Genomic DNA, 21,499 nt, shown 5'->3' with positions numbered 1-21,499 from the left:
TGTGTGTGTGTGTGTGTGTGTGTGTGTGTGTGTGTGTGTGTGTGTGTGTGTGTGTGTGTGTGTGTGTGTTTAGGGGAAACCGTCGTCTCGTCTCCCGTAATCATCAGCGCGCGCAGCTCTTGAATTCTACGAATTCCTAAAGCGGGGTTTGAGTATTATTCATCAGGTTGACTCAGAGCGGTATATAGCAACCGCAACTTGAATCTGATTGGTAGAGCGGTTCAAAACATTGGGCACACGTCTCCGCCCTGATTGGACAGTAGGTAGGGGAGTGGGCGTGTTCGGTAAGAGGGGTATAAATACGGAACAAAACAGTAACGTATGGCAGCAAGGCGGTCAGTGTTCGACTCCTTCATTAGGATATTAAGCAGAATTTAGAGCAGTAACTTTTATAGTAATTTCCTGAAATTGCACAGAAAGCCTAAAGCAGGAAATACAGACTTCCAGAGGAATTCAACCAACAACATAATGGATTCTATCAGCCTTTACTAACCAAAAACTTCCAGAAAATGTTGGAGAAAAGATCTGCGGAGCTGATTTTGGAGGAAGACGTCGGAGGGAAAAGCGGTAAGAAAATAAAACAAAAGAAAGACGTTTCGTGTTGAATAAAGAAGTCGTTTACTTGACTAAAAGTACTAATACCACACTGTTAAACTACTCATTTCTGAACCAAAGTACTGCATTGACAATGGTACTGAATTTAAAGTACTTAGGTACGATTAGGAAAGTGTACTTAAATTATTCCGAGTAAAATATCTAATATTTTAAAGCAAAAGCAGCACATTTTCACATTTAAAAAGCTGGAACTATGAAATACAACACTTCTAAATTGCTGCTCATGGTTTCCTGTTTACTCACTCATGGCCTTATCTGCTCGAATAAAATGTTGGATTAATGTCTACCAAATAATTTAATTACCAAACTATCGACTATTATTGTGTGTCAATATCTGAATCTATAAAGTAACTAAAGCTGCTAAATAAATGTAGTGGAGGAAAAACTACAAACTTGGCTTCCAAAATGTAGAAATAGAAGTGTATATATTGTATACTATACAAAATGTATGTGTATTTCAGTTCAGCAATTAAGCTAAAAGTGACTTTCCTGCAGAAAGGCAGGTTAAAAGAGAACCATGTCACGTTTTAGGAGTCCAGTTTCACCTCACATGAACTCTAAATATGAACTACTTTTAATAATAGTTTAATTTGCTGTGTTTTGAAGACTTTAAAATGGGTCAATATGAGATTAAATTACGAAAATAACGGTTTGTTTTTTTCAAAATCCGGATTAATGTTCTGTTGACATAACGGTCGTTTCAATAACCGTTTCCATGGGGACTGAGTTTGAAATTAACGGTTAAACGTCTATTTTTTTTAAAAAATTGTTGACTTTTCATGTATTTCTTAAACTGAAACTGTTTTAAATCTTAATTTTTATGAAACAGGAATAAAGACCCTCATAAATTATTATTCATCCACTAATTTTATTCAACAGATGCAAACTACAAATGTCCTTTTTTGTCCAATTAACTCAACATATTCAGTCTCGACTAACAGGACATTCCCCACACAAATATCCTTTTAATGCAGGACTTTTACTTGTCTTTTCAATGTTGTTTTAGTACTTATTCTCAAGTAAAGAGTGTAAATACTTTTAGTTTCCCAGCTGTTTTGTTTTGTCTTCAAGTCCTTTGACTATGCTGATTACCTACTTTACATACTGACATTCCTCTCCTCACATGGTAGATAAGCTGAGACTTACGACAGGCTATTCCTGGCACTAAAATAGATTTACTTCTTCAATATTTCCTCATGTTTCAGTGTTTGGTCACTTTCTTTTACTCTGTATTACAGGGTGCAAACCATACCTGACCATCTAATTGGTCTGCTGACCCTCCTGAGCTTTTAACCAAACACCTCACTGACTTTAGTTTGTAGAAATGGATAAAATTACAGCAAATTCAGGGGTCAAGATGCAAAACATAAACCCAGACACAGTGGTCAGGATGCATCTGGATTACATAATGTCTCAAAGGCTGACTTTATGTGCTTTGTTATAATGTGATTCTGTGTGTGTGAATGTCCACAGCAGACTGACGTTCTGTGTTCTCTCTCCTCAGTGAAGGAACCGTTCTGCAGTCAGTACCACCGCGGTCCTCTTCTCGGCAGTGGGGGTTTCGGTTCTGTGTTTTCGGGCCAGAGGCTTTCTGATGGACTGCAGGTCAGTCTACACACACATTTACCTCTGCAGCTGCTTCTCTATTCTTTATTGATGTCAGGTTTTAACAACTTTAAACATGTTGTTATTGTTCTAAAGTTCAATGTCTGATATTGCAAATCTGAACTCATGGTCTCCCTTTTTGTCCCTCCAGGTTGCCATCAAACAGATTTCCAGTGACCGGGTGCAGCAATGGGCCAGACTGGTGAGTAACAAGACTATTATTGTATTTAAAATGTCAGAAAACATCAGACAGACACAGATCATGTCTATAGTTGTGTTGTTTTATTTGACCTAGAATCCAAAACTCAGATATATTCAGTTTACGGAGTTAAAAACAGAGACTCTAAAAACCTCATTGTACTCAGTCATTAAGTTACACCAAAAGCATAATTTAAAAACCTCATTTTTTATATATTAAAATGGATTCAACCATTTGTAAACAATAGACTGTATACATAAAGGTGCAAACTGACCTTGGGTCAGCACTGCCTTCTGCTGGACTGACAGGTGAACTGCACCTGTGAGTTGGGGCAGCCCCCTCTGTGATGTCATGGCTCAGTAAATGACGCTGTAGGATTTCCCCTCAGTGGTGGGACTCATTTGGTATTCTTTAGCACTTGGGACACCCCCCACCACAACATAGGAGTGTTACACACCTGCAGATGAATCAGGGCAGAAAAACCAAAGTGGAATTTCTGTGAGAATAAATAAAAGAGAATAACCTACATGAGGTTTGATATATATTATGTACTTTCACATGACTCCATTAAAGAAAAATATGCGGTCTATTTTTCAAACCGGACATCCTTATTGTTTTTATTTAAGTCGAATATTTCTTATATTTTACGAATAACTTTAATACATTTCTGTTTGAATTCTTTTACTTTATTTTCTATAGTTTAACAGATATAAAACTCTTAAATCATAATACATCAGAACAATTAACTAAAGTAATATATATTATACATAAAGTAGCAAATAAATAATTATTTTACAAAATAAAAATGAGGGAATTATAATGTCTGTGGAGAGGTGAAGCAAATTCAGAAAATAACAAATATAAATTAAAGATAATAATTAGAAAGGCTTTAAATTAAGAGACTGTAACTCTTTTTGTTATCCAGTGAGGACAGTGTTTCATGTTTATAATGTCTCTTCCCCCTCAGCCCGGAGAGGCGGCTCCTGTTCCCATGGAGATCGCTCTGCTGCTGCGGCTGTCTGAGTGCGGAGGTCACAAGGGGGTGGTGCGCATGTTGGACTGGTTCTCTGTGGAGGGACGGTGCTTCCTGCTGGTGCTGGAGCGCCCCCCACACTGCCAGGATCTGTTCGACTTCATCACGGAGAGAGGAGCGCTCCCTGAACGCCTCGCACTCAGGTGATTGATCTTTAACATGTCAAAGGTTCAAAGGTTTTGCTATATATAGATCTGTATATCCGCCACAGAAATGCATCATGTAAATCAATTTCCCCCCTGCTGTTCCGGTGTGTTAACGTTCTCTGTGTGTTGTGTTCTCCGTCAGGTTCTTCCGGCAGGTGGTTGAGGCGCTGCGGTTCCTTCACGCTCACGGCATCGTGCACCGAGACATCAAAGACGAGAACATTGTGGTCGATACCAGGACGCTGGAAGTCAAGCTCATCGACTTTGGATCAGGAGCGCTGCTCAAAGAGACGCCGTACAGCGAGTTCGAAGGTACGGGAACAAACTGTCGGATATTCTAGTATCATTTGATTTAATAGTGGTCATAGGAAAGGGTCAAAAACCAAGCTTCAGACTGCATTTGTAACTCTCCCTCCCCCCCCTCAGGTACTCGTGTGTACAGCCCCCCCGAGTGGATCCTGTCTCAGTCCTACAATGCCGTCTCTCTCACCGTCTGGTCTCTGGGCGTCCTGCTTTTTGACTCGGTCTGCGGCGACATCCCCTTCGAGCGCGACCAGGAGATCATCAGGGCCACGCCCGTCTTCACCCGCCGCGTCTCTAAAGGTGAGGAGGTGTCCGTCACACAAACACACACTCATCACACACCTGTGTGACCTGGTAATATTGGTACTGTTTTAAAAGCTCCACTTACAAAATGCTGTCCTGTGTTTAAGGTAGTCTACCTGTGACGTCTAATCTCATATTGAGCAAATGTCCTCTTTTCTTTCCCAGAATGCCAGTCTCTGATCCGTTGGTGCCTGTCGTACCGTCCGGAGGATCGTCCCACTCTGGAGGAGATCCTGTCTCACCCCTGGATGATGGGAGGCGAGGAGGAGGAAGGTGGAGATCTGCAGGAGGATCACAGCTCTCTGACCAAACAGTCCCTGTGACGGCGCTCCAATAAACTGAACTCTGAATATACGTCACACTGACGCACAGAAAGCTCACACACTGGATTGAAGGGAGCACATGTTCATGTTTTAACCCTTTAACATAAAACACTGATGGCGCTGAGGAAGGACTTTGAACCTCCGAAATGAAAGGGTTCAAACGAGACGGAAACACCGTGATGATCCTCTAACACAGAAGAGTATTTATTTTCATTATCGTTGCCCTGCATGCTGCACTCGGCTGTACTACTGTTTATTTTGTTTGATTTGATTTGGGCAGAATGACTTCCTGTTAAGTTATCATTTTTTATCTTATTTTGAAAATACAGACCTTTTTTTCTTGTTCTTGTTTTGTTACGGCTGTATCAGCGAACAAACGCCAGCTCCTTTAGTGTCCTCCTTTTGGGGATTTTGGGAATAAAGTAGTTTTCTAGAAAGAAGTTGGTGTATAAGCATAAGGAAGTGTTCAGTTACTAAATGTTGGGTTAGACTTTGTTATCTACAATTGATCTCCAGCTTCAGGGACGGATTTCTCTCTCTGTCACTTCAGGTGGAGCAGGATCAGGAAACAGGAAAAGTTTGAATAGAAAACTCCCAAAAATGAAGTAGAGCATCTTGTAAAACAAGTAGAACAGGACAGGTCACTTACAGGACATGTTTCCAAATAACAGAGCTGTAGAAGATCATTGTTTTTGCTCCATTTAATGTCAGGAACTAGTAAGAAAATCGACCTCAGTTGAGAAATTACAATCACTTTTTTTATACTTTTATTTTTGCAAAAAGGCCAACAATTTATCCATTCTTAAGTATTATACTGTTATTTAAATCAATGTTCCCACCGCCATAGCATCCCAGTATAATGTCCTGACACAGCTCATAGTATAATACTAGTGGAGTATTGTTACTTTTGTTTTGCTTTAAATCTTTGGGAGTCAAGAGTATTTAGACTTTTACAAATGTTAAAATTCTTAGTTATTAAGAACTTTTCCCCCCCTTGCCTGGATATCAGCACTGCAGATGTGTTTCACCTCTGAGTAAGATTATTGATTTAATGTTAGATATATTATTTATTTGTTGTTGTTTCCAGACCAGTGAATGTGATTAGTAGTGACGGGAGTGTCACTGTAAATACTTGTGTATTTTTGCCTGGATTTATCATCAAAGTGGCTCCTCAATCACTTGTTACTGTTTATTTACATTAAATAAGAGTTTATGCATCGAAAGAAGAAGAAGAAGAAACTTATTTAATGTTTCGAATAAAACTATTTTCTCACTTAAGCACTTTGTGTCCTGTTGTTGTTTTCTGTGAAACTACATTACCCATAATTCATAGTGATTAACAATAACAAGCCAAGAAATAATTTAACCATGATCATGTGTTTTCCATGCTTTCCCCTACTTTATATCATAATATCCATCGCAATGTTGAAAATGACCAGCCGGCGGCGCTGAAGATGAACAACATCAGACAGGTGAGGTGTTCCCACAGCAGCCAATAGGAGTCCTCCGTGTTCAACCTGCAGGAGAGAAGAAGGAAGCGATTGTTTTCAGGCGGATCAGAGAGGGCTCACTCTGACTGTTTATGCAGAGCTCGGACCAAAATCTGTTTTTATAAATAGAAAAATAAAACACTTCTTTCCTCCTGATACGAAAATATGTTTGCCATTGCACAGAAACTGTCACACATTCCTATAAATCTTTAAAATATCCACTTTTGAATCGGTGAAATTTAATTGTATTAGTATATCAAATGTATATTTATATCGATTTATTTAAGGGCACCCATTATCCCTTTTTAGTTAAATGAATGTGCTTCTTAAAGTAGTGATATTTATTCTTTAAGGTAATAAGTAAGACATTACTTTTATTAGATACCATAGCAGGGTATATTATATAATGTTATATTATAATATAGATTTTTACCTTATTATATTATCTGGGTTTTGTTTTTATGCATTGATTTTATTTTTATTTAAATATTTGTTGTAATCAAATGTTCAATATCTGCTTCTATTGTTCATTTAGTTTAAAAATAAACGTATTGTATGTAAAAACCTACTTTTAACCTGCTTTTGATTCACTACTGTAACCAGGAAGCGATTCGTTTTATTCGCTCAGAGTGACACATCGTTTCACATGTTCTCATCTCTGTAGTTGTAGTTCCTTGAATTCCTCTGTAGTTCCTTCACTTCCTGAACACCTCAGCTCCTCCACGGAGATTGTTTTTATCCCTTCCTCTGCTGCCTTCTCTAACCTCATCTCCGGCTTTAATACCCCTCTGACAACGCGGCTCCCTCCCGCTTTAACCCCCGAAACCACAATACGGAGGTCGGTGCTCCGGACCAGGGAGATATTAAACCGTTGAACCGGGAAAGGGGAGTTAGCTTCGGGGCTAACAGCGTTAGCAGCGGTGAGAAGGCTCCGGACCAGCGGCCAGAGGAGCACATTATGGCCGCAGCAAGCGTCTCTCAGGCGGTGGAGGAGAAGGGAGTGAGTCGGGGTCAGAGTGAGGGTGAGTCCCAGGAAAAGGAGAACCAGGGGTCGTGTAGTATTCAGACGGCCTGTATGGCTGTAAAACTGGTTATTGGGTGGCTAAATGATAGGAGCACTGGTGTGTTGAAATAGTTATTATCTAGTTAAAATCATGTGTTTTTAATAGCATACAGTTGTGGTTCTCTGTAGTTTCGAGGCTAGTTAGCTCACTAGTAGCTAGTTAAACAAACCACACTTAGCTGCCTTTAATGAGGGTTTTCATTAATTAAAGGAAATCGAAAAAGTTATATATTTTATTATTAACGCAGAAATATAATCTTAGACGTTTAGTTATCAATAATAATGTCTGAGTTTTAATTGGCATGCTACCTGAGCAGGAGGCTAGGCTAGCTCCACTGTTTACTCGTGTTTTAATAGTTTGTGTGAAGCTAACTGAGGCATTAGGTAAAGTTTTTGGCTGATGTTAATGCTACACACTGATAACAGCCTTTAGTAAAGGGGAATAAACCAGCAGGCAGTGTGCATTATTAACAATTTGGTCCTGAGTGATGGCACTTCTATCTATATTTCCACATTTTAACAGAATTTGTCTGGTTACTCATTTTGTGTCAGTAAGTGTTAATGGGCTAGCAGCTGGTGACGTGGAGGCTGGGTTGAATATTCAAAGGCTTTATTGTCAGCAGAGGTGGGACAAGTACTAACATCTTGTACCAGAGTGCAGGAATACTCTGTTACAAGTAAAATAACAAAAGTATAGTCATCATTAAATACCTAAAGGAGCGACAGTAAAAGTAGTCATTGTTGATTGGTCCATTTCAGAATAATATCTCTGATATGTTTTATAATGATTGATCATTAAAGTGTTCTCAGAGCTGGTAAAGGTGCAGCTAGTTTGAATGGCTTTGTATACTGCAGGGTAGCTGCTGGATTTACTGCAGGTGAACTACAGTCAGATTTAAGGGAGATTATATTACCATCATTCATCCTAATCTGCCTAGCAACTCAATAAATGTAGTGGAGTAGAAGTACAAAGACACACACACACACACACACACATACACACACACACACACACACATACTCTTGCAGGTAACCTACACTCAGTATTTCTATGAACACATACGCCCTTTTCTTTGTATGGGCTGCTGGTGTTAATGTAGTTTCAGTTTGCTAACATTCAGTCTTTTGTGTTCTAAGAAGTGTTTGTCGTCACATTTAAATAATCATTGCTGGTAGGTAAATCAAGATTCTCTTCAGCAGTAAAAATACTCATGGCCCTGTAGGCAAATATTTCATTGAAAGTCCAAGTACTATTTAAAACAAGCTTTACTTACATTATGTCACAGATATCATCCAAGATAACACTGTGTTTTAACCATGGGTTTAACTTTTTAAAGTTAAAGGTCCCCTATCGACAATATATTCCAGGTCTCAGATATATACAGAACCTGTCTGATTGGCTGAAACACAAACCAAAAAACACAATGGTGCTCTAGGAGGAGATCCAGGTGATCAGGTGGGCGGGGGTTACCTTGGTTGGTTATTGGCTAATGGCTAACTTGGTCTAATTTGAGTGTTTCGATTAAATATTCCATTCCAATAATGACCATTAGAAAACACGTGTTTAACATTTTGAACTCCCTGATTATGAACCATTGCTGCATTAAAGCTACAGCATCATTAATGTGTGTCTTACATTATACTCCTGTTATCTAAAAAGACAGCTTTTCACGAGTTTCTCAGAAAAACAGCCCTGTTTTCCGCTCTGTCGTGGTGCGTTTTCCAGCTGATCCAAGAGGCTTTTAAAAACTTTACTTAGAATTAATAGAAGGAGAATAATCGTAGTTAAAAAAGTAACTCTGGCATTTATTGGGGTAGAAATGTGTACTTTAGTGCAGTAGTAGAGCAAAGCATGTCAGATTTAAATAATATCTGCAGGCAATGATACATAAACATACATTTCTAAGAAGAGCAAAGTTTACTTTTAATAAATGAATATTATTAAAACCTCAAAGGGGTTTGAATAGAGTCTCTCCAGGTGAGGACCTGGAAAAGATAGCTTCTGATAAAGTGAACTCAGCTAAATAAATATTAACTATGTAAACGATGTCTCTGTTCGCCCTGCCGTTTGTGTAATTATTTCTTAATGCAAATCACTTCAGGATATAGTGTGTAAATAAATGTACGATACGTTACATTACACCCACAATAAATGTTTAGCGAGAACAGAATGTCTTATTTTACTAAACCAATAACACATTCAGTTTGAGAGCAGTTAGATAAACCCCCCCTTTAGAAGAAGGGAACGTTTTTAATCAAAAGCAGAAATTTAGAAACACATATTTCCAGCAAAATAAAAGATGCTTTAAATGACTTACTCTCACTGAAGGTCATTTATTATATTACTGGTTGGAACAGACATCGTCTGTGTCTGTGGGATCATTTCCATGTTGTCTAGTTTTCTAAGTCTAGTATTTTCTTTTCTGTGAACTGTTTAGCCATCATGAATCCTAAATAGCCTCCATTTTACTCCAGTGTTTTCATCCGGAACATAGTGACATCACTGTGTAACACTCATGCTCCTATTGGCTAGCGCTCCAACACAATGTGTGTGATAGGCTAAGGGGCGGGACATCTCTAAGCGGTTGACCAATCACAACAGAGCCGGCCAGCTGACCAATCAGAGCAGACTGGGCTCTGGTTTCAGACAGAGGGTGAAAAGAGGTGCTGCAGCACAGGCAGTCTGAGAACATAAAGAGACACTACATACTGATATACACCTGAACATCAGCAGGAGAGGACTCTTTAAAGTAGAGACACTACATACTGATATACACCTGAACATCAGCAGGAGAGGACTCTTTAAAGTAGAGACACTACATACTGATATACACCTGAACATCAGCAGGAGAGGACGCTTTAAAGGAGACTCTACATACTGATATACACCTGAACATCAGCAGGAGAGGACTCTTTAAAGTAGAGACATTACATACTGATATACACCTGAACATCAGCAGGAGAGGACTCTTTAAAGTAGAGACATTACATACTGATATACACCTGAACATCAGCAGGAGAGGACTCTTTAAAGTAGAGACTCTACATACTGATATACACCTGAACATCAGCAGGAGAGGACTCTTTAAAGTAGAGACTCTACATACTGATATACACCTGAACATCAGCAGGAGAGGACTCTTTAAAGTAGAGACATTACATACTGATATACACCTGAACATCAGCAGGAGAGGACTCTTTAAAGTAGAGACTCTACATACTGATATACACCTGAACATCAGCAGGAGAGGACTCTTTAAAGTAGAGACATTACATACTGATATACACCTGAACATCAGCAGGAGAGGACTCTTTAAAGTAGAGACTCTACATACTGATATACACCTGAACATCAGCAGGAGAGGACTCTTTAAAGTAGAGATGTTACATACTGATATACACCTGAACATCAGCAGGAGAGGACTCTTTAAAGTAGAGACACTACATACTGATATACACCTGAACATCAGCAGGAGAGGACTCTTTAAAGTAGAGACACTACATACTGATATACACCTGAACATCAGCAGGAGAGGACTCTTTAAAGTAGAGACACTACATACTGATATACACCTGAACATCAGCAGGAGAGGACTCTTTAAAGTAGAGACACTACATACTGATATACACCTGAACATCAGCAGGAGAGGACTCTTTAAAGTAGAGACGCTACATACTGATATACACCTGAACATCAGCAGGAGAGGACTCTTTAAAGTAGAGACTCTACATACTGATATACACCTGAACATCAGCAGGAGAGGACTCTTTAAAGTAGAGACTCTACATACTGATACACACCTGAACATCAGCAGGAGAGGACTCTTTAAAGTAGAGACACTACATACTGATATACACCTGAACATCAGCAGGAGAGGACTCTTTAAAGTAGAGACTCTACATACTGATATACACCTGAACATCAGCAGGAGAGGACTCTTTAAAGTAGAGACTCTACATACTGATATACACCTGAACATCAGCAGGAGAGGACTCTTTAAAGTAGAGACTCTACATACTGATATACACCTGAACATCAGCAGGAGAGGACTCTTTGAATCGACCAGACTTCTTAATGGCTTGTTGGTATTTTCTCTGTGTTTCCTGCAGTGAACAGGAAGTTGAAGTACATCAGTCTGGCGGTGCTGGTGGTCCAGAATGCGTCGCTCATCCTCAGCATCCGGTACGTGCGAACGTTACCCGGCGACCGCTTCTTCACCACGTCGGCGGTGGTGATGGCCGAGGTACTGAAGGTGCTGACGTGTCTGCTCATCATCCTGCTGCAGAAGAGATGTGAGTGCACGCTTCAACAATAAAGGGAAGGACTTCAAAGAATACAGTTTGGTTTTATCAGGACAGGATTTTTATCCGGACGAACAGGTTATTCAACGCACCTGATTATAACCAGAGCGAGACCTGTGAAAACACAGTGTCAATTAAACTCAGCACATTTACTTAATCAGAAATCCTTTATTTGCCCCACAGCGAGGACATTAACAGTGTTACAGCAAGAGAACAGTGCAGATAAAGACACAGTATAAGAGTATAATTATACATCCAATGAGTCCAGAGATATGGAGATGGGGTCAGATGTCTGGTCAGACGGCAGAGACAGCTTACGGAGAATAAATAGGGGATGGATGTCCGGTGGGTCTGCCGGGGGACGAGTGGCAGGCAGCAGGCTGACACTGAGACTGAGATTTCTGATCCTTTCTTTTACTCTCTTTTTTCTGGAGAGGAAGTAAAGGAACCGGAGCTCTGGATCTATTTGTTGTTGGAGGTGCGATATATGACTCAGCAGCTTTAAGACGTGAAGATTATTTTCAGCTTCGCTTTAATGCAGGATTTACACCTGAAAGTGGGCGGGGCTTAATTTAGACAGGAAGTGACGTTGGTGCTTCATGCTGTATTTTCCAGCATGATAAAGTTACTCGAATACTATTTTGTCATACCTCTACTTGAGTATTTCTATTTGAAATACTATTGTATTGTACATTTTACTCCACTTTAACAATACAAACATATAAGCACACATGATGTGCTGATGCAGTACTCTACTACTTATACACCCTGCATTTAAGAAAGTATTGTATGAAGTGAACCCTGTCGGTGACTCGCAGTCAGCGTTGAAATGTACTCACTCTACTGAACTGATATATGCCAGATGATAGCTTATTTCCATCTACAAATTTAACCAAGAACTAATCTAAAATTGCCTAAATATTGACCAACGTTTTGCATGTGATTTGTGAATTACACTGTTTAGTTTTGCAGGTTTATCATCCTCAAATAAGTGTGTGTGACACTCTTATGAATTCACCACGAACCCTGAGGTGTACTACGTTAGAACAAACACTAACCTCCTGCTCTGTCTGCAGGTAACGTGAAGCAGACGGTTCTCTTCCTGGTCGACTCCGTGGTGTTTCAGTACAAAGACACTCTGAAGCTGGCCGTTCCCTCGCTCATCTACACGCTGCAGAACAACCTGCAGTACGTCGCCATCTCCAACCTGCCCGCCGCCACCTTCCAGGTCACACTTCATATCAATAACCTCATCGTGCAAGTCCATTTTAGGCTTTTTTTAAGGAGGGACAGGGGGTCTTTAATGGTAGATTGCAGGTCTCCAGTATAAGTAACATAGACGTGTTGTACATCATCAGAAAGCAGAGGCTCTGAAGATGAATTCAGGTGCAGCTGAGCACTCTGTCGCATGTTCTTTAAGACATTAATCTGTAACAAAGATCCTTTTCCTTTAGGCTCCTCCTCAAATTTGAACGCTTGGAGTGTGTAAGAGCTTAGAGCATCATGATCCGAGTATATAAAGACCACTACTGTGCTCTAAATATGGTTTCACTACAATTTAATGGTGACTTTTAGACTTGCATGAACACATGAGTAATAATTGGGCTCATGAGTCTCAGTTTCAGAGTAAAAACTGCAGAAGTATAAAAAATGCTCCATTCTGAAGAGGCAAATTCATACTGCATAAATCAGGCTCACACAGTACTACCTGTTACAGAGTGTTAACATGACCCCCCCCCCCCCCCTCTCAGGTGACGTACCAGCTGAAGATCCTCACCACGGCTCTGTTCAGCGTCTTGATGCTGAGGAAATCCCTCTCCAAAGTTCAGTGGGTTTCTCTGCTGCTGCTGTTCGCCGGGGTCGCCGTCGTTCAGGTACGCCCCTCACCTGCAGCTCACCTGGTTCATAATTAATGAAGTCTTATGAGTGAAATGACCTCAACATATTTAAGTGTTACTTCAGTTATTTTGTCTATAAATCCTTAGAAAGTGTGTTGGAGGAGCCTGAGTCTTGAAGATTTCCACTGCCAAAACTACGCTGCAGCTTTTTAAACACATGAAAAAAAGCCTTTGAATCTTTTGACTGTGATTTAAATAAAGACACTCTGAATAACTGGATTAGTTACACTTTTTTTGGAGTCAAGTCGTTAGTTTGTGGCTCTTTGATAATCCCTTACTTCATAACCTATGAAATGTCCGAATTGACCAATCAGAATCCAGCATTCAAGTTACGCCGTGTAGTAAGCACTGATGTACTGATTGGTATATCCCCCCCCCCCCCCATCAGGTGCAGCAGGAGGGCAAGAAGGAGGCGTCGGTGTTGGACGGCACCAACCAGAACTACACCGTGGGCCTGGTTGCCGTGGTGATCAGCTGCCTGTCGTCGGGCTTCGCCGGCGTCTACTTCGAGAAGATCCTGAAGGGCAGCTCGGCGTCCGTCTGGGTGAGGAACGTGCAGCTGGGCGTGTTCGGCATGGCGCTCGGCATGCTGGGAATGTGGTGGAACGACGGCGCCGCCATCGCCGAGCGCGGCTTCCTGTTCGGCTACACCGGCATGGTGTGGTGCGTCATCTTCAACCAGGCGTTCGGCGGGCTGCTGGTCGCCGTGGTGGTGAAGTATGCTGACAACATCCTGAAGGGCTTCGCCACGTCCTTCTCCATCATCGTCTCCACGGTGATGTCCATCTACCTGTTCGGCTTCCACGTGGACCTGCTCTTCACGGCGGGGGCGGGGCTCGTCATCGGCGCCGTCTACATGTACAGCCTCCCCAAAGCGGCACCGAGCTCCTCGTCCTCCTCCTCGTCCTCTTCGTCTTCCTCCTCTGCGTCTTCAGCGACGAACGGGGGTGTGGAGATGGAGGCGTTTCTGCCAAAGTCAGTGCTGGTGAAGTGACTCTCTCTCTGTCTCCTCCTGACTTCCTGCTCAGCTTTACACAATCTCCTCCTCACTTTCTGGAACTATTTCTGAGTTTCTAACCTCCTCCTGGCCTTTTGCTGACCTCCTCTTGACTTCCCCCCCTCCTTTTGACTTTAGGACATCCTGACTGCGGTCAGATATGTCATGATGTGGGGGAGAGTTCATTAAAAGGACTCGACCAACGAGAGAACCCCCTCCTGATCTCCTGCTCAGCTTTACACACTTACTCCTCACTTTCTGGAACTTACTCTAACTTTAAAAACTCCTCCTGGCTTTTTGCTGACCTCCTCTTGACCTCTCACCTCCTCTAAACTCCTTCTGACCTCCTCTGGACTTTAGGACATAACTTATTCAATAGAAATGTGAAGATATGACAAGAGTTAATTGAAAGCACTGAGAGAAACCTACACTTTATTTAACGTGGAGTTTTGATGCAGTAAGGCCTCGGCGACATGGAGAGAGTCTAATGAAATACACTTTTGATGAAGTACTTCAATATCGATTGGTATAGCAGGCTTAACTTAAGTGGATCTAACGACCAAAAAGGGATAAGGCTTATAATTGTACCTGCAGAAGATTACATTAATTGACTGTAATGCAGCCTTTCAAACCAGGAAACGGAGGGTGCAATAAATTCACGTCTGCAGCTTTAGATGTTGCTGCTGCAAGGAATCGTGGGTCGGCATCTTCTCCTTTCCCTTGGCAACGGACTGTCCGGTGTCTTCTTGCTAGAGGAGATGAGGAAGGAAGCATTGAAGCTGCTTTTATTTACATTTAGAGAATCCAAACAGCTGTTATCATGGAGCACAGGTAATAATTTGAGGTCAGTTAGGAGCGTTTTATGGACAATTATTGCCCAGAATATCTCCTGGATTTATCCCATGCTGACTTCCTCCTAGATTTCCTGACTTTTTCCCGACCTCCTCTCCTCCTCCTCACCTCCCGCTGAGCTCAGCCTCTTAAAAAACTGACATTTGTGGTGAGAAAGAGGAGCAAACTCTTCCTCCTCCTCCTCCTCTTCAAAACTTCCTGTCTGCGGCTTTTCATCACAGGCTCCTCCTTTTTCCGCGTCCTGCTTTGTGGTGCAGAGGAGAGTCTTGCTTCCTCTGCTGAAGCTCCTTTTAACTCTTGATGAAGAAGAGGAGGAGGGGAGAAACTCTTCTTGTGCTCTTCCTCCCTAAAACACTAACTTCTCTCCTCTCTCCTCCCCCTCCACCTCAGAGCTAAGGAGGGAGGCCTCGAGTCTCCTCCCGTCGCCGTCTCCATCACAGACTAACGGCTAAAAGCACAACAGGAAGAGGAGGAGAAGGATGAGGAGGAGGATGAAGTGCACCTGTCTGTCTATCTGTTTCCTCTCTGCCTTAAAACTCTTTACTTTACTAACAGAATGAAACGAGGAGAAGCCTTACGCTGGATATTCCTGAATACTGATTACTGTCGGTGAGAATCTGCAGTCTGATCCCGTCTTCACTGAGCAGCTGATGGAAAATATTGCTACATTTACTTTCCTCTTCAGGACTGCAATTAGGGATTTCTAAGATAATAGATTGACTTCTGAATTTATTTGTATTTATTTATTTTTTAAAGCAAATGATCCTTTTTTTTGATGATAATTAGTTTGATTTATTCCAACATTTTATTATTTATTTTGTAATTTAGTTCCATTTTGGCAAGAAAAAAACCGACGTTAGGAATAAAAGTAAGAAATAATAAAACACAATAAACAAATGAAAGCAGGGAATAAAATACCCAGATTTCTTATATCTGAAAAACACTTCCAAACTATAGAAAATAGAAAAGCTGACCAAAGGTTGAAAAACAAAAACAAAAAACGATGAATTATAATCAGGTTTTATCAAAGACAGTGCCCAATGATTGTGTCCTACTCTATTTAACATAGGACATTAAAGATCCATACTTTTGGTGTCTTAATTCTTACAGGATGTCACTAAATAATGTTTATTAATCAATATTTCCATCTTCCTATCTGAACCATAATACCCCAACATTTTGGTATTTATATTCTCTGTTTGGAGAGTAAAAACACCCAGGAAGGATTCCACTGAGACATTTCTATAAATGCTTGAGTTCCCGTTCTCAATACCAGCTTCGGTCCTTATTTAGTCTCCTAAAAATCAAATATTTAGAGAGGAAATTGTCCCAAAAAACACCTGAAATATCTGATTTGAAGTTGAGCTGCTCAGTGAAACCGGGTCAGAGGTCGAGCTCCTCTTCCTGTCGGCGTCGCTCGGAGACGTTTGTGTTCGGTGCCTTTTTTCTTCTCATCTGTACAGAAGCCATACGATTGTTAGCTGTACAGTTCGCTCTCAGACAGCTGGAAGTACAGACTCTGCAGCTGCACACGGAAACTCTCGGGAGTCTGTATTTTTACTTTAAGGGACACAAACTGGCTCCTCAGACCGGCTGCTGTGGGATGCAGCAGTGCGGGATCTGGAGCATCTTTTTTATATAAACGAATGAATCCTAATAATTATTCTGCTGTTCGTCCCTCTGCGGGCGTCCAGTTGAAGGGGGCGTCCTGCAGGGGCGTCCTGCCGGTGCGTCCTGAATGTTCAGTCAGTCGTCCTTCGAGCTGCTTCCTGTTGTTTACGTTTCGCTTTGGGAGGAAAGTTTCCGTGGTTTATCTCCAGATCTCTGCAGGAGGGCACGGACACCAGAGTCTGTTTAAAGTCCCACGCGTTTTAGGGCTGCAGGATGTGGAAGGAGCAACTTACCGAGTGCAGAAAGGCTATAGTAGAGACGATATTGTTTAGAGAACAAATTGAATTTAGGAGATTAAAATCACACATTTACAAAAGAAGATGTGTGAAATATCGGCACTTCGTTGTCCCCCTCCTGCAGATCAACGTGGAGAAGAAATACAAAAACAAAAGGATGTTTGTTTTCCTCCCAAAGTTCAAAAATATCTTCTGTTTGTTTTGTTATTATCGAGAATCAAAAAGAGAACCAAGATTTAATTTAGTTATTTTCTGTTTTTGTTGTTTTGGGAACTTAAAGTATATATTAATATATCAGTGGTTTTTATTGAATGTGGGAATGAAAGGTTGGTTTTGTTTTGGGTGTGTGTTGGTGAAGGAGGAGAAACAGGAAGCTCCGTTATAGATCATTATCCTATTGGTGGAGAGGGGGAAGTGCAACCAGCTCTGGATTTTACTTTTATATTATTTTATTTTGGAAATCTGATTTATTCCCTAAACTGAGAGCCATCTCGCATAAATACTTTGGTAACAAATACATACTACTTTGCTTTAAGAGGTCAGGAGCTGTGAAAAGGTGCGAAACCGGTGTTTTTACTCTGGGATCTTGATAAGAAAACAAGAAATAAATACCCTTATCATTGGAAAATCATATTGTTATCCTAATATAACGCAACCCCCGTGTCTTTAATCATGACATCTAAAAAATATTGGGATAATAATAGACATTTCTTACTGAAAAGAGGTTATTCAATATTCTGAAGAATTTACCGCTTCTATTTTATTTTGAAAATCTCCAGATAACAGGATTTAAAAAATAATGTGAAGTCTGCTCTTCGTTTGATAAATTACTCAAAAAAGGGACATTTATTTTCTGCTCTTCAATCAGAATTAAAAGTAGATATTTCGATCATATTAAATGTAATAAATTGTACTGAGATTTTTTTTTTGAAACTGTTTTTTATTTTCAGGACTCGAATAAAAAGAAATCCTGTAAAAATCACTACAGCGTAATTCTCCAGAAATCACAGGATTTAAATCTCTTGATTTTATTTTTGACTTCCTCCTCCTGTGTGTGTGTGAGCTGTCTGATGGGATGGACGGGTGTCCCCCAGTTTGTGAGTTTGCACTTGTTGTACCGATGAACCTGTAAATACTTCCTTTGGTAAAGTTTTATATAAACACGGACATGGACTTAAAGACTCTGGAGTTTGTCTTAATTTGTAGTTTAATAACAAGTATAATATCACTTCTTTATTTCATGTTCTGCACCTGTCAGTTTTCACACAGTGTTAGGAGATAACTCCAGAAAAAAAGTCAAAACATTTTTTATGTATTTATTATTTAGAAAATCATACCAGCACACACAAATGAATTAATATCTCCTGATGAATTACATATATATCAAAAATATATAGATTAGGTTAAAATATGAAGCACTTTAAATCATTTTTCCTTTGGAATAAATAAAAGTAATAAAATAAATTAACTTTTTTTATTTTAAAGAATCATCTTTTCTTAATTCAAGATATTTTTTCCATCCTTTCCAGACATTGTTTTAGTTCATAGTGTATTTGAACATTGTTAAACTCTATATTAAATTGAAATATATAAGAAATGTGTGTAATAAAGGGAGGTATGAAGAAGTGCAATAACAGTGATGTATTATTTGGACTACATCTTGAAAGACCGGTGTAATTTCATTATTAAGGTTCATTTTCTATATCTTTTATAAAGTGAAAGTAAGTCATGAACAATAATGTTAACACACAAAGGCAAATAAATGCTTAATTTCTATTATTTAAATCATGTTTAATTTACAGAAACTCCTGCTGTCAGTTTTTGAACTCAATCAGTTTTTCTATAATCCGAAGGCTGTCAAAAATATAGATGTATTTTAATGTTCAAATTATTTTATTTGAATTTCCCTCACTGTAAAATAAACTCTCTGTCTTTGGTATTTATTTTTTTGATAAAAGGAAATGATATTTAATTTAATTCTTTGTTTTCTCTTCTTCTGTCCTGCAGGTGCTCAGGGAAACAGAAGGGATCCTGAGAGACAGCGCCCCCATCCTGCTGCTGGCGGTACTGCAGTATTAATATTTACGCTGCAGTTTATGATACTGCAGTATTACTGTACTCTGCTTAAGGTACTTAAACACAAGTAGTCTTTAGTTTTAATTCACTCCTGAACATTCTGATACCACAGAATTAAAATAATTGTTAAAATATTGAGTAATTTTCAGAAAAGAACATTTGACAAAATATAGATTTATATATAAATGCAATTTTATCATGTCATTCTGTATTTTTCTAAAAGTATAATACATTTAAAGAATATTAAATACATATATTTTTCTATTTAAAAAAAATACATTTAATATTCAAAGAAAATTAAATTTCTGAGATTTAAATTGTCTCAATATTTCTTGATATAATATATCTTAACCCAAAGGGATTCATAACAATATATATTATTAATAATATAAGTGAAGCTGCTCTCAGCAACATAAGGGAAACCTTTTATAAAGTATAATTATATAAAAATTGTGACAAGCATCGTGATTTACTTTGAGTATTTACAATGTTTATCCAAATTATTTCAAACATGGATTTTATCATTTCAATATAAAAGATTGTATTTCTTATTACGAAATGAATACGGAACAATTTGGTAGGAAAACATTTATACTGTTGTTGTTTTTTACTGAAATAAATTAGGGGTTATTATAAAGAAAAACTGAAAATATGGAATTTCTAGAATATTTTTTCATCACAAATTATTTAAGGTCTAAAATTAGGATTAATTTTGTTAATACTTAAATTCATTCTTAATTTGCATCCTTCTATTTTAACACAGAAGTGGCTTGAAATAAAACAACCCAACGCTTTTCTGTTAACAAAATACAAATAATGAGATTTAATTTGTTTACATTTAAAACTTTGGATGTTTTTCAAAGTCAGGATTTAATTGTATTTATTTTATTGTATTTACTTTACAAGTTATACATTTCAAAACTAAAGCCCATATTTAAGCTCATTTTAAGATTATGAATATTTATTTTTGAAAGACTGAAACACTAAAGCAGCTTTTATTGTGAAAGTTTACAGTTCAAAAGAATGTTTCCAGATATTTATTTGATCTCCGACAGCGTGTAACACTCCTTTAAATGAACTCCTATCTTCACCTCAGTGCCTTCGTGTGATCAAGCTTTATTTAGTGTTTGTTTCCTAAGGTTTTAAAGTGGAAAGTTAAAATGTAAAATGTCTTCGAAGTCTCTGAGGTTTTAGAAACTCGGCTGATTTTAGTTTCTTGGGTGAATGTTTCCTCAAAGGGATTTAAAATGTGAGAAATTATAAATCTGCTAAAAACAATGTGAATTTTACATGTAGTGTTTTTTCTGTTATGACTTCAGATATCATTTACATGATTCATGATTTCAGTCTTCACTCCAACCAACATTATCTCCTCTTTAAATTCTAAGAAAAATACTATTTTATTTACACAAGTATTTATTGTCTTTTTTTGGCCCCTTTTGTCTAATACTTTTACTGCTCTCATATTTTCATGTTTGTTGTTTAATTGTTTGTAGTTGTTTGTTGTGTATGCTAGATCTGTTTTATTTGTATTGTTTTGTTGATTTTTTTTTGTGGTGGTGCGGAGGTCTTATGTATAGTCCTGCAGCTTCTTGACCTCTGAAATATTCCTATTTTTATTTTGTTTTTGTAGTCTTAGGTTTGTGCAAATGAAATAAAATAAAAACATATATAATTAAGTTTGGACTTCAGTGTCTATCTTTTCAACAGAAAACACAGATTATGAGAAGAATATTAAACAGATTATTTGTTGGTGATTTTGTGCACTTGTGAAAATGTGTTGGATAATAGTTTCAAACCCACAATTTACCCTTTGAGGATTATTTTATGAAACAAAAGAAAAACTTAGAACGAGAAAAAAGGTTAACAATCAAAATAATATTAATAATACAATTATATTCATAATGAAATTACATAAATAAATTATGAGAAGTCAAAAAATAAATATTAATAATAATAGTAGTAGCAATAATAATAATAATAATAAAATGGAAAGCAATATTTAATGTGTATTCTTTTTATTTCATTTTCAGCACGTCATAATAAATAAATAAATATCGGCTGTAGTTTGGTAATCCAACCACCAGGGGGAGACAGCGTCATTTTCTATTTTCCTCCTGAGAAACTCAAAGAAGGGCAGCAGGTGACAGAAACTTTAAAATCAGCAATGAAATGCCAAGGAAGAAGTACAGACATATAAAGAAGCAGATTTTCTCCTGCTTTTAACCGATCATAGATGATGACCCTGGTTAAAAAACTGTGAACTGAAACAAGCAGGAGAACAAAGTATCTTCAAATCCATGCCAGGTATTAGCCAGCACCTTCAACACAATGCTACTGTTAAGCACGACTTCAAGTCCTTATCAGTTATTAGCCAAGACCATTTA

The 21,499-nt window shown here is 38.7% G+C and overlaps 2 protein-coding genes across 3 annotated transcripts; both read left to right on the top strand.

Moving 5' to 3' along the window:
- The first annotated feature begins 315 nt into the window (after window positions 1–315).
- On the top strand, window positions 316–5,805 carry pim2 (Pim-2 proto-oncogene, serine/threonine kinase). The gene is made up of 7 exons (XM_063910121.1): window positions 316–567; window positions 2,120–2,220; window positions 2,372–2,422; window positions 3,387–3,595; window positions 3,741–3,910; window positions 4,025–4,201; window positions 4,370–5,805. Exons 1-7 carry the CDS (start codon window positions 510–512, stop codon window positions 4,525–4,527), a joined length of 924 nt encoding a protein of 307 aa, XP_063766191.1. The 5' UTR covers window positions 316–509; the 3' UTR covers window positions 4,528–5,805.
- A 900-nt stretch (window positions 5,806–6,705) lies between these two features.
- Window positions 6,706–20,791, top strand: slc35a2 (solute carrier family 35 member 2). 2 transcript variants are annotated; one of them, XM_063909999.1, is made up of 6 exons: window positions 6,706–7,039; window positions 11,191–11,373; window positions 12,459–12,610; window positions 13,134–13,256; window positions 13,669–14,255; window positions 19,044–20,791. In XM_063909999.1, exons 1-6 carry the CDS (start codon window positions 6,976–6,978, stop codon window positions 19,069–19,071), a joined length of 1,137 nt encoding a protein of 378 aa, XP_063766069.1. In that variant the 5' UTR covers window positions 6,706–6,975; the 3' UTR covers window positions 19,072–20,791. The 2 variants fall into 2 exon arrangements, with proteins under 2 accessions (XP_063766069.1, XP_063765999.1); XM_063909929.1 differs by lacking the exon at window positions 19,044–20,791 and adding an exon at window positions 15,520–18,215.
- Window positions 20,792–21,499: the final 708 nt, after the last annotated feature.

The sequence above is a fragment of the Eleginops maclovinus genome, chromosome 1 (assembly GCF_036324505.1).
Source record: "Eleginops maclovinus isolate JMC-PN-2008 ecotype Puerto Natales chromosome 1, JC_Emac_rtc_rv5, whole genome shotgun sequence".
NCBI classification, from domain to species: domain Eukaryota; kingdom Metazoa; phylum Chordata; class Actinopteri; order Perciformes; family Eleginopidae; genus Eleginops; species Eleginops maclovinus.
This window is presented reverse-complemented; position numbering and strand designations above follow the sequence as displayed.

Excerpts from the sequence above, each read along its gene's own strand:
- pim2 (XM_063910121.1), top strand. The coding sequence starts at position 510 with ATGTTGGAGAAAAGATCTGCGGAGCTGATTTTGGAGGAAGACGTCGGA. Across the intron at positions 568-2,119 it reads AGACGTCGGAGGGAAAAGCG|TGAAGGAACCGTTCTGCAGT; the intron begins GTAAGAAAATAA and ends CTCTCTCCTCAG. Across the intron at positions 3,911-4,024 it reads GCCGTACAGCGAGTTCGAAG|GTACTCGTGTGTACAGCCCC; the intron begins GTACGGGAACAA and ends CCCCCCCCTCAG.
- slc35a2 (XM_063909929.1), top strand. The coding sequence starts at position 6,976 with ATGGCCGCAGCAAGCGTCTCTCAGGCGGTGGAGGAGAAGGGAGTGAGT. Across the intron at positions 7,040-11,190 it reads GAGTCGGGGTCAGAGTGAGG|TGAACAGGAAGTTGAAGTAC; the intron begins GTGAGTCCCAGG and ends TGTTTCCTGCAG. Across the intron at positions 12,611-13,133 it reads TGCCCGCCGCCACCTTCCAG|GTGACGTACCAGCTGAAGAT; the intron begins GTCACACTTCAT and ends CCCCCCTCTCAG.